Genomic DNA, 12,092 nt, shown 5'->3' on the forward strand with positions numbered 1-12,092 from the left:
ATGCCCGCAGCACACACGCGGGTCCAGCTCATGCCCGCAGCACACACACGGGTCCAGCTCATGCCCGCAGCACACACGCGGGTCCACGTGCGTCCAGCACACACACGAGTGTACATGCACAGGTAAACACGTGCAGTACGTGGCCGCAGCACACACATGGGTATATGTGCACGTATGGCTTCATTCGCACACAGGCCCTAGGGGTGTGGCCATACGTGCCCACCCTGGCATCTGCCTTGAGGGGCTGGAGGGAGGTGGGGGACACTCTCTGTCCACAGAGAAACTGCTTTTGTTTGTGGCCGCCCTGCCAGGAAAGCACTGGAGAGGCGGCGTCACGGGAGGGAGAGCCAAGGGGTAAAGAGAATTCCTGAGCGGGTGGAAGGTGGACGCCAGCACGGCCCAGAAGTGGGTAGGAGCGCAAAGTCCTTTGGCAGAGCTCCTTTCTATACATGTATCGGCCGCTCTCCTTTGTTGCCCAAGTTGGGAGAAGGTGGAGATGACGGGGATTTTGCTACCTTGCGCCTGCATGGGCCAGGCCGGCCCGCAGCACTGAATCATAATGGCTACACTCTCCAGGCTGGCCAGCAGTGTCCGGCAGCTTGCCAGCAAAAGGGCTCCCTGGGCTCGTCGACGTTCTCTGGTGGCCACCTCTAACTGGTGGACACGGCTCTCCCATTTGTACCTTCAGAAATGCATAGCTGGGGTCCCCGGGGGCTGTAGTAGGGACAGCTGGGGTCCCTGCTGTGGTCAAGGCCTGGATTTCATGCGACTCCAGGGCCACTGGGACATCCATCTCTATGGGCCTCCCAACAGGAGGGCAGCCAAGCATGCGGGCAGCCCTGGGCAGGGCTCCTCCTCACCTGGCGTTTCCCGGCATGAGTCCTGTGAGGGGAAGCCCTCCATGGCGTGTGTGGGAGCCCCTTGTGGGCAGGCCCGCCCAGGATCCCCCCCGGGCTGGGAAAGGTGTTCCCGGGTCAATAGTGAATAAACAAACAGGGAACCGGAAGTCCCTGCCAGCCCAGAACGCTGCCCGGGGAGCCAGCGCGTGGTCACCAGGGCACAGCAGAGCTCTGCACGCGCCGGGCTGCGTTTGCGCCGCACAGGTCCTAGAGTTTGAGGACCGTGTGATGGTTGCTCATGGTGTAGGATATCTGTCCTGGCAGGGGGGATGGGGTCACAGAACCCCTGCACAGCTCTCTCTCTGCCCGTAGCCCCAGGAGCCACTTAGTTTTGTTGTGGTCTTGAGGATGGCATGACGTGTCTCTGAGTGCCCTCAGTGTGGACAGCTGGGCTTTAAACTCACTTCAGCCCTGCGGTGTGAGGGTGGCCGCTCTGAGGGCTTGAGGTTATTTTCTTGTGCAGTTTCTCCCTCCCGGCCTAGGCTTTTCGGTGTTTGCAGCTGTTTGGTGTTGGTAAGAAACAAGCTCCCTTCCTCTTTTAAAGCCCACAGACGTCCCCGCCCCAACCAGCACTGTCAGGGCGTCAGGGTGTCTGAGCTCAGCTCCTTCCTGGTGGCATCCTGCAAAAAGATACACTCGCTCCGTGACTTGGAAAAGCCGCGTTGGTGTGGCTGAGAACAGAGAACCTGGGGCTGCTGCTGTTGGTGTTCGTTCCAGAGGAGCTGGAGTTGCTTGTCACTGGCTCCCCGGCCCCCACCCTGGGACCCCCGGACCCTGCAGAGCCCCTGTTGGTTATGGGCCCCCGGACCAGGACCGTGGCCTAGTTAAGGGAGTCAGAAGTGGAAGTGGAGGTGGGACTGGAGTGTATGCCCCACAGTGGGCTGCCTCGGGCTGGGGACCTCCACACAGGCCCACTGGGTCAGGATGGCCCCTGCCTGAGCTCTAGGGTAATGGATGGACTCGTTAGGGGGCTCAGAGACACGCCTGACCAGACGCCTGACCGGAGATGGTCTCCCAGCAGAGGGGCTGGGCTCTTCATGGGCCACTGGGCTCCTCCTGTGGTTCCGGGAGAGGGAGGAACCCGGAGGAGGGGTGGGTGATACCTGCTGTGTGTGCCTGAGGCAGGGCTCCACAGAAGCCTCTCTTGCCCGGGGGCTGGATGCAGATGTAGAAGGAGGAACTGGCCCTTCCACCTGGGAAGGGGGGTCCCCCCTTACGATGTCGGCTCAGTGGAATTGATGCCTCTGCCATTGTCTTCGGGCCAGGACGGCAGCCCCTGTGTGTCCTGGCCACCACCCCTCTCTTGCAGATGGAGGCAGGGCCATGCCCAGGTGGCCTGGTGGCTGTTCCCTGCCCATTCTCTCCTGCATTCCTTCCGTGTGAGCTCAGCTGCTGCACTAAGGAAGCAAAACCTTGGGGCTGCCCTGTGCGTCATGCAGTGGGCATGGCTGCTGTGCTGACCCGCCGTGGTTGGCCCTGGGTGGCTCCTGGCCTGTTTCTCCTGTTGCTCAGGATGTTAGTGGGGCTCCCAGGGCTCAGGTTGAGCCGCCTCTTCTGCCCCGGGGGTCTGTGGGGATCATGGTCGTGAAGCCAAGCACGTGGGGCTCTTGTGAGCGAGGGGTCTGCTCTGGCATGCCCACCCTCTGTGGTAGTGTTTTCGCACCTGTGTCACGTAGGGCGAGAAACATGCTTGATGCTGCATCTCAGCCCATACACACTAACACATGTGTACATGCACACATGAACACACGTGCACACATGCATGTGTCTGCGCACACATGCACACAGATGTGCATGCAAACGTGAGCACACACACACCAGAACACTAGAATCGGCCACATCCACCTCACTTGGCTGATGCTCCTTTCTGCTTGAGTTCATTACAATAAACACGCACCCGGCAGCATTTCCCGACCGTCAGTCCCGGTCTGCTTGGTCAGTTTGAACCAGGCTACCGAGAGCGCTCCAGGTCCCAGCATTCTTCTCTCTGCTGGTAACTCTCAGGCGGTCGTCTCTGGCTCACGTTCTCCTGGGCGCCAGACCCATCTCACCCCACTCCCTGTGTGGCCTCCCTGCCCCGGCTCCCAGGGGCTCCTGGGAGTTAAAGTGTCCAGGTTCCTGGATCATTGCTAAGTATTTAGTTCAGTGCTGAGCCTGCTGTGCTGCAGCATCCCCGCCCCTAGAACAGCGGCCTGCGTGGTACGTGCCTCTCTTCTCCTCTGACATCCCAGAGCGTCCAGTGGGTCTCCCGGCATATGCCAGGGCCCTTGGCTAAAATCTAGTCTCCCCTGAGCAGTGAGAGGGATCTCTTCTGTTTTTTTTGTTTTTGTTTTTTTTTAAATTTTTATTTTTTTGAGACGGAGTCTCACTATGTTGCCAGGCTGGAGTGCAGTGGCGCGATCTCTGCTCACTGCACTCTCCACCTCCCAAGTTCAAGCGATTCTACTGCCTCAGCCTTCCAAGTAGCTGGGATTATAGGCGTCTGCCACCACGCCCAGCTAATTTTTGTATTTTTAGTAGAAACGGGGTTTCACCATGTTGGCCAGGATGGTGTCGATCTCCCGACCTCATGATCCACCTGTCTTGGCCTCCCAAAGTGCTGGGATTATGGCCGTGAGCCACCGCGCCCAGCCAGTTTTATTTTTGTTTTGAGACAGGGTCTCTGTCATCTAGGCTGGAGTGCAATGGCACAGTCACAGTTCACTGCAGCTTTGACTTTCCAGGCTTAAGCAGTCCTCACACCTCAGCCTCCTGAGTAGCTGGGACTACAGGCATGCACCACCACACCCAGCTAATTTTTAAATTTTTTGTAGAGATGGGGTCTCACCATGTCGCCCAGGCTGGTCTTGAATGCCTGGGCTCAAGTGATCTTTCCGCCTCTGCCTCCCAAAGTGCTGGGATTACAGGTGTGAGCCACCGTATCCGACTCAGCGACCCAGTGGGATCTTTTAAAGGTAGCTAGTCCATCGCTCTGCTCAGACCCTCCTTAGCCTGGCCTCAGGGTGTATCCCACTGCACCCACCTCTTCCTCTCCCTGCCTCCCCTGGGCCCCCTCCACCCCCACGTCGGGTCCTACTTTCCCAGGAACTCACCATGGGCCCTGCCTGGGAGCCTTTGCCCTGCTCTGGTCTGCCCACTGCTCTCTGGCATGGCAAGTGCTTCCCTGCCTGCCTTCCACGTCTCGCCGAGCACCCCTGTCCCACTTCTGCGGAAGTGCTGGCCCTGCTAGTCCTGCCTTCCCTCGGTAGATGTTGGCTCTGTGAGAACAGGACTTTGCGGCTGGGTGGCTGCTGCATCCCCCACCCGTGTGCACGTGGGCTCTGGGCTAGCACGCTAAGGTGCCCTCACTCTTGCTGTGTCCGGAAAGGAAGGGTCACCTGCCCTGGGACTTGGCCGGGTGGCTTTACCACTGGAGGTTCCAGCACAGGCAGGACTGAGGGGTACCCGGCCTGCTGCAAGCCCTGGTGTAGCACAGAACTGGGGGCCTCGTTCCCCAAGAATGCACACCCTGGCCGTACGTAGCTCAGGGCAGGCAGTGGAAGACACGTGAAATAGCGGGTTTTCTGGAGCCAGGTCCCATGGTGGGGAGTGGCTTCCTTGTCCCTAAATGCCCTGTTTATCTACCCTGTTGGCTCCGGAGGCTGAGGCCAGGTGCTGGGAGAGGGGGTGGGGCATGTTGGCCCTTCCCTCCCCACCATCTAGCCCACAGGTTGGGGCTGGGTGGGTGGGGGCCCCACAGCCTTCTGCTTGTGTGTGACAGGGCTGGGCGGCTTCCCTTCCTGTGATCCTCAGGAAAGATCAGGATCACATCATAACAAGGGACCGGAAGACACGGGAGGCGGCTGCGCCAGGGTTTCTGTTGGAGCTGCTCACTGGCCCTTGCTGGCGGCGGTTGGCTGTTGACAGTGTGTGTTATGTCGGTAGAATTCTCATTTGGCTGTTGTTTGTGTGTGTCTGTTTTTATGCCTTGTAATTAAAACATTTATTTGGCCTTCACAGTGAAAATCTAATTTCTTGAGTCTAAGAACTGCTGATCTTGGCACCGAGATGCCCGTCCGTCGGGCAAACAGACCCAGAGCCGTTGGATTATTCATAGCGTGGCATTTGCAGATCAGGCTGCGATGGCGCTAATCAGAGCTGATGTTTGGTAATTGGTGTGCTGAGTAGGATTTTAGGGGGGGGGGGGCGGCGCCACGTCGGTGAGTGACTGTGTGTGGCCGGTGGAGGCTCTTCTGGGCTGACTCAGCCGCGCTAATGGGAACGGCCCCTCGGCGGCAGCGCGTCTGAGCGCCAGTTGTATTCTGCCTGCTGCACCGTGCAAATGCGCTCCTTCAGTCCGCAAACACTCCTGCGGCAGGGTTTCTTCTCATCCCTTTCGTACGGATGTGAAAACTGAGGCTCAGGAAGGTCATTTTCTCAAGGACATTGATCAGGGGCATGGCTGGGATTTGAACTTGAGAAGCCTACCTTGAGCATTTGTGGTCTCGACCCCTGGGAGGGGTGCCTGGCACCTCTGTGTTTGGACCCTTCGGAGTCACCAGGGTGACCTCTGCCAGTAATGCTGTTTCTTCTCTGCTTTCTTCCAGACCATCATGGAGCAGTTCAACCCTAGCCTCCGGAACTTCATCGCCATGGGGAAGAATTACGAGAAGGCGCTGGCAGGTAGAACTGCACCCTGGCCCTGTGGGGTGGGAGCTGCTTCCTGAGCTGGCAGATGGACTTGGGCACAGCCTGTGAGGCCTGGTCAGGAGCGAAAGGTGGTCTTTTGTTCCAGCAACAAAGCCGGACAGCGGCTCTGAGTGAAGGTGTAGCCCATGCACTCTGGACTGTGTCTGCTGTCACCGAGGCAGCATGCCCCTGCCTGTGCGGGCTGCTCGTGTCCCGTGGCATCTAGAGATGGGAGGGGTGTGGATATCAGTCCCTCAGAATCATGTAGAAACTGTGGGGTCAGGGCTGGGATGAAGCTGTTGGTAACTGCAGCAGCTTTGGGTTTGGGACATGTGGCATCTCTCTGATGAGTGAACACCCTGCAGCTCCTTCTCACAAAGAGCCAGGACAGAGGGTGTGGGGGGCTGGTGGCTGCAGGGCCATTCCATTCTTCCCACTGTCTCCCTGAGATGCTGACCACCACCCCCCCCCCCACCCCGCCCAGGCGCTCCACCGCGGGGTCTTGACTGCGCCTGCGTCTTTCTGTCCTGGTGGGCAGTGGCTTCCTCGTCCCCAGATGCCCTTCTCACCTGCCCTGTTGGCCCCGCAGGTGCTCATGGCTGAGTCCGGCCATGGATGGGGACCTGCTGTTCTTGGGCAGGTCCCCCTGCGTCCTCTACCGTGTCTGTCCCTGTCACTGCAGCATCTTCATAAGCAAAGTCCACATTCCCTAGCAGGGAGGAGATCGTGTTTCCAGGTCACGCGCCGCATCTCCGCCAGCCGCCCCCGGCTCCTCCACGGCTTCCTGGTGTCGCAGCACCCATGGGCCAGGTGGAGTTGGTTGTCCAGTTTTGGTGCCAGGTTAGAGATGGCAAGGAGGGGGCAGGAGTGGCTCAGCCCTCTTTTTTTTTTTTGAGACGGAGTCTCGCTCTGTTGCCCGGGCTGGACCGCAGTGGCAGGATCTCAGCTCACTACACGCTCCCGATCTCCTGACCTCGTGATCCGCCCGTCTTGGCCTCCCAAAGTGCTGGGATTACAGGCTTGAGCCACCGCGCCCGGCCTTTTTTTTAACCACCTTTACTCCATTGTCATCTGAGGACAAAGTACCCCAACTGAGCACCTGGCAGAAGGCCTGTCTCTGGCACTGCCCTCCTTCTCAGCTCCCAAGGTGGACCAGTTGTGTCTGTCTGCCACATCTAGCGGGGGGTGGCCTTCATGTTTCCTTGTGGGTATGAAGGGGACAGGGAGCTCCCTTGGGCCACCTCTGCTTGCACCCGGCACCCTGCAGGGGCCCCCATGGCTGCCCCAGGAACAGCGTTGTTTCTCTCCATCCTGTTCCTCCTCTACAGCCCTGGTCCCGGGGTTGCAGCCCGAGGGACCTGCTCATCAAAATTGTCTTAAGGAGAGTCTTTTCTCTAGCAGAAGTCTGCAGGGTGTTTTTGTTTGTTTGTTTTTGTTGTTGTTTTTAAGATGCAGTCTTGCTCTGTTGCCCAGGCTGGAGTGCAGTGGTGTGATCTTGGCTCACTGCAAGCTCCACCTCCCAGGTTCACGCCATTCTCCTGACTCAGCCTCGCCAGTAGCTGGGACTACAGGCGCCCGCCACCACGCCTGGCTAATTTTTTTGTAGTTTTAGTAGAGACGGGGTTTCACCATGTTAGCCAGGATGGTCTCGATCTCCTGACCTCATGATCTGCCTGCCTCAGCTTCCCAAAGTGCTGGGATTACAGGTGTGAGCCTGGCCTGAGGCAGGGTTTTAATGACAGTGGAGATCCTTGGGCTATGGTAGTGACCCTGTACCCCGGCCGGGAGCCTCTTGGACCAGGTAGTGGAGGTCGGCAGCAGAGCCTGTGGCCGCTTTGAGGGCTGGCGTGGCCTCCTGGGGAAGTTGCACCTGGTTTGGTCCCCTGCTGTGCACCCCGGTTGTTGGGCAGCTTCGTGGGGGTGCCAGGGAGAGCTGCCTTTGCATCTGGTCTGAAATGTTGACGCGGGGAAGAGGCTCCTGAGTCAGCGTAGGAAGGCTGAGGCCTGGCTCGAGGCGGGTGCGGAGAGCTTCAGCCATGGTGATCCCATGATCTCCAGGCACGGCACACGATGTCCAGATTCTCCAGGCCCAGCCAAGTTCCCTGCCCTGTGAATGAGACTAGTTGTTCATCTCTTCCCAGCTGGGTCTGAATCTTGGGCATTACGAGGGGAACCCAGAGTCCAGATGATCCCACCCCTGGAGAGGGGGCTGGTCTTGCACGTGGCAGATTGACGATGGCTTCCTTTTCCCAGAGCCGCTTGTCCGTAGGACACTTGGTGCTCGTCTATGGTAGAGTCTTTCATAGTCCTCACGTGGCTGTCCGAGGTGTGGGTTTCTTCCCCGTCGTCCGCACACAGTGTGGATGCCGCTTTTTGTGGGGTTGCGGTGGGGGCCAGGGCCTGTGCTCCCCTCCTCTGGGTGAGCAGGCACTTCAGCCCTTTGATGCCACCAAGGCATGGGTTCCTTCTGAGCCTTTCCGCTCCTGTTTGGTTCCTCATGAGGGCGGCAGGGCTGAGTGCGGAGACTTAGAGCTTTACTTCCTCCTCCTGTTTTTCTTGATGGCCTCGCAGGAATGAGCTCAACCATCCAGGCAGCACGGCCACCTTAGCCACAGCCAGCTGCCCTGGAGTCTCACTTCTGCTGTTTCGTTTTTCTTTTATTTGAGGCAGCCCACCTCCCCCGAGGCACAGCCCTTCATTCCTCTGCAGACATGGTCTTGCGCTGCGGAACAAATTGTGCGCGCTGAATTGAAAAGTACATAAATAAAGTCGGATGAAGTGCCCAGTTACAGGCGCCTAAGTGGGTTGTGTAGAAAACGGATTAGAAATTGTAATTACGCTGCTCTCCAGGGCCCTGCCTCGCCCTTTCTGCAGCCTGGAGGTCGGGGTGGGGCTCCTTGTCAGGTGGAGGAGTTTACCAGGCGCTCCCTGGAGTCCCTGAGGAGGACGCCCAGGCTCTTCCAGGAGCCTGCTCCACCCCTGTGGCTGGGGAGGAGTTCAGCAAGCCGGAGCCCTTCACGCCCACTTCTGATTAGATCAGGCTCTGCCTCGGAGTTGATGGGAGGCCCCTCAGGCGGTGGCAGTACCAGGTGATGCTTTTAGCCTTCTTTGATCAGCTGTGATCTACTCCCAGGTGGGTGTCCTGGTCTGAGAAGGAAGCGATGGGAAATAGTTCTCCCACTCCAGGCTCGGCTTGGGCATCTGTGGGGAAATGGCTTCCTACTGCCCAGCTCTGCAGTTTCCTTGCCTGGGGTTGGTTCTTTGTCTCACGAAATACACTTAGTTAGTTAGTGCAACACTCCCCGCCCGCCCCCCTCCCCGCCTGGTAGCACGTGATAGGAATCAGCAGTCTGCAATCTGACTTGAGTAGCCCAGGGCCTGAACCGGTAAGCTGTGTTCTTACGAGCCAAGGGAGCTCTCATGATTGGGGTGAAACAAGAATATCAACAAGAGATGGGTTCTGTCCAACCCAGAAATCACAGCAAGCCGAATGTTCTCCCAGCTTGTCTGGGCAGGAGACGGGGCTGGCCTGTACGTGCTAAGACTGCCTTGTTTTTGCTGGGGAAGAGTCTTGTCTGTGCCTCATGGAAGAAATAACTGCTCCCTTTTTTCTCTTCTAGGTGTGACGTACGCAGCCAAAGGCTACTTTGATGCCCTGGTGAAGATGGGGGAGCTGGCCAGTGAGAGCCAGGGCTCCAAAGAACTCGGTGAGACCCCGCCTGGCAGTCGCCTGATGTCCTCAGGCAGCTCTGGGGCCCTGTCCTGTGTCTAGCCGCTTTTTGATTTGAGATCAGGTTTTGCCTGTCAAATGGGAAGATATTTTAATGACAGTCACCCTGGGAGCTGCCTTGAGGGGCACATCCTGCTGAAAGTGGGCCGTGGGTCCCGTCCCCTGAGGCGTGCAGCTTAGGGTGAGGACGAGCAGGCAAACCCATGTTTAAAGGTGCTCCCAGCAAATTGGAGCGGCTGACACTGGGGTCTGTGTGCTTGGATGATGGGATTAGATGGCGTGGGAATTCATTCCTGCTATTAAAATGAGTGAAAAAGGATGCAAGCCCACGTGCGGTGTGGCCCTGAGGAAGACACACCAGCAACGTGTCTGCTGGCTGACTGGCAGGCTATGTTATTGACGCTTTGTCTATGTTTAGCAAATTTTCTGTGATGGCTCCTACGACGTCTATGTCAAGGGACACAGGGCAAAACCTGGAAAGTCAGGGCCCACGTGGTGGTGCTGCAGGCGTGGCTGAGGCGGAGTCCATGCTTCCACAGTCCCCTCACCTAGCTGGGTGGTGCTGAGGTCTCCTCTGCCCACCTGGGAGACCCCAGGCCGGCTGTGCCTGTGCTGACTTGCTGCTCCCAGAGCTTCCTCGATGCGCGAGGAAGCCTGAGTTGCTTTAGAAACCACTTGGATTCCTCTTTCCTCTGGTCACAGAGGACAGGCTGCGCTCGCTCTTGATTACCTCCCCGTGGCTGCCAATCTGGGAGGTGGTCTGCAGGTCTGGAGACCCTCGGATGGGGAAGTGTCAGTGGGACTGGCCCTGGTCCCTTTTTTCTACTTTTCTTTTTGGGGACTGATAGCCCCCTTGACTGACAGAGGCCCTGGATGTGTCGCAGGCGGTGGGTTGGGGGGTCCTGGGTTACTCTGTGTCAATTCCAGCTCCCAGAAGAGGCTCCATCTCCCTAATGCTGAGGCTGTGGGGCCAGGAACCCGGGAACCAGCTTTGCCTGCCCAGGCTCCGTTCTCTCCAGTTCGCTCTCGACGTCCTGCCGTGCTTAGCAACCCCTGCAGCCCCTCATTGGAGCCCCCCTCCCCTTACCATGCCATTCCCTTGGGCAGGACCGCTGGGATGTTTGCTGCAGGTCTGGTGATTCCTGGGAGTTTCTTTTTTCTTTTCTTTCTTTTTTTTTTTGAAATGGAGTCTCACTCTGTCACCCAGGTTGGAGTACAGTGGCACGATCTCAGCTCAGTGCAATTTCCGCACCCTGAGTTCAAGCGATTCTCCTGCCTCAGCCTCCTGAGTAATTGGGACTATAGGTGCCTGCCATTGCGCCCGGCCAATTTTTTCTTATTTTTAGTAGAGACGGGATTTCACCATCTTGGCCAGGCTGGTCTTGAACTCCTGACCTTGTGATCCGCCCGCCTTGGCTTCCCAAAGTGCTGGGATTACAGGCGTGAGCCACCGTACCAGCCCTGGGAGTTTCTCGAGGCACTGCTGTGTTGACAGACTGGGGAGGAGAGGAGGAGGCGCTCTGGGCGGGGTTGCCGGGCCTCCACAGACTCAGCCTGGAGGGTGAGGTGTGAGATGCATGGCGTTAAGGTGGTGGAGGCCAAGACTCCAGTGCAACCAACAGCAGTCTGTTCTGGAGCTCCTGGGCGCCAGCCCAGGTCTTCAGGGTTTGGAGAAGGGCAGAAGCAGTGGGTGTCTGTGAAAGGGGCGTTTTCTTTTTCTTTAGAGACAGGGTCTTGCTCTGTCGCCCAGGCTGGAATGCAGTAGCATGATCACGGCTCACTGTGGCCTTTAACTTATGGGCTCAAGTGATCCTCCTGCCTCAGCCTCCCTAGTATCTGGGACCACAGACGTGCGCCACCACACCCAGCTACTTTTTTATTTTTAATTTTTTTAGAGATAAGGTCTCAGTATGTTGCCCAGGCTGGTCTTAAGCTCCTGAGCTCAAGTGATCCTCCCACCTCAGCCTCCTAGTGTGCTGGGATTATAGGCGTGAGCCACCGCTCCTGGCTGAGTCATTGTCTTACCGTAATTAACCGTTTGTTGGGAGATAAGCTAGAGGACCAGATGCCTTCCTCCCTTGGTCGCATGGGGGTCTGCCTGTGGGGAACTCCAGGCTTTTGTGGCCCACAGTGAGGGGTGGGTGTGTCCAAAACGGTGGGATTCCAGAACTTCCTGTTGGCACAGTCCCTGGTGGTTGAGTACAAGCAGGTGCTGAGCCCACGTGGGCACGAGGAGGAGAAGGGAAGCTTCAGGAGAGAGGGAGACATGAGGGCTCTTACTTGCATCAGGGAGCGTCCGTCTGCCTGTGGCCTTTTAGAATCTCTCCCAGGGCTCTTCCTGGAGCGTAGAGCCCCGCTGTGCATCTGCAGAGGGCCAGCCACATGCCCGCCTTGCTCTGGGAGTCAGGTTTTTTCCTAGTAATAGCTTGATTGACACAGTTCACGTGCCATACCGTTATCCCATTAGAGTGTACAGTTCTGTGGCTTAGTGTGTTTGCAGTGTGCAACTATTACCCCTAACTCCAAAGCGTTTTTATCACCGCAAAGCGTTTTTAGCACCCCCAAAAGAAACCCCGTACCCCTTAAGCAGTCCCTCCCTCATCCCCGTGCTCCCAGCCCGTGGCAGCCATGCCACTGCGTCTCTCTCTGGACTGGCCCATTGTGGACATTCCGTATTAGTGGAGGCATGCCGTGTGTGACCTTCTGTGTCTGACCCTTTTCCCTGAGCACGTGTTTACCGTCCATCTGTGCTATAGCCCGTGTCAGGGCCTTATTCCTGTTTGTGGCTGAACAGT

The 12,092-nt window shown here is 57.7% G+C and overlaps 1 protein-coding gene across 1 annotated transcript in view; it reads left to right on the forward strand.

Moving 5' to 3' along the window:
* Nucleotides 1-12,092, forward strand: part of BAIAP2 (BAR/IMD domain containing adaptor protein 2) — a 72,474-nt gene that overhangs the window by 19,582 nt on the left and 40,800 nt on the right. The window contains exons 2-3 of the mRNA XM_026455867.1: nucleotides 5,486-5,561; nucleotides 9,188-9,274. Of these exons, the coding sequence (XP_026311652.1) occupies nucleotides 5,486-5,561; nucleotides 9,188-9,274 (163 nt within the window). The remainder of the gene's footprint in view (nucleotides 1-5,485; nucleotides 5,562-9,187; nucleotides 9,275-12,092) is intronic.

Source organism: Piliocolobus tephrosceles, chromosome 16 (genome assembly GCF_002776525.5).
Source record: "Piliocolobus tephrosceles isolate RC106 chromosome 16, ASM277652v3, whole genome shotgun sequence".
NCBI lineage: Eukaryota > Metazoa > Chordata > Mammalia > Primates > Cercopithecidae > Piliocolobus > Piliocolobus tephrosceles.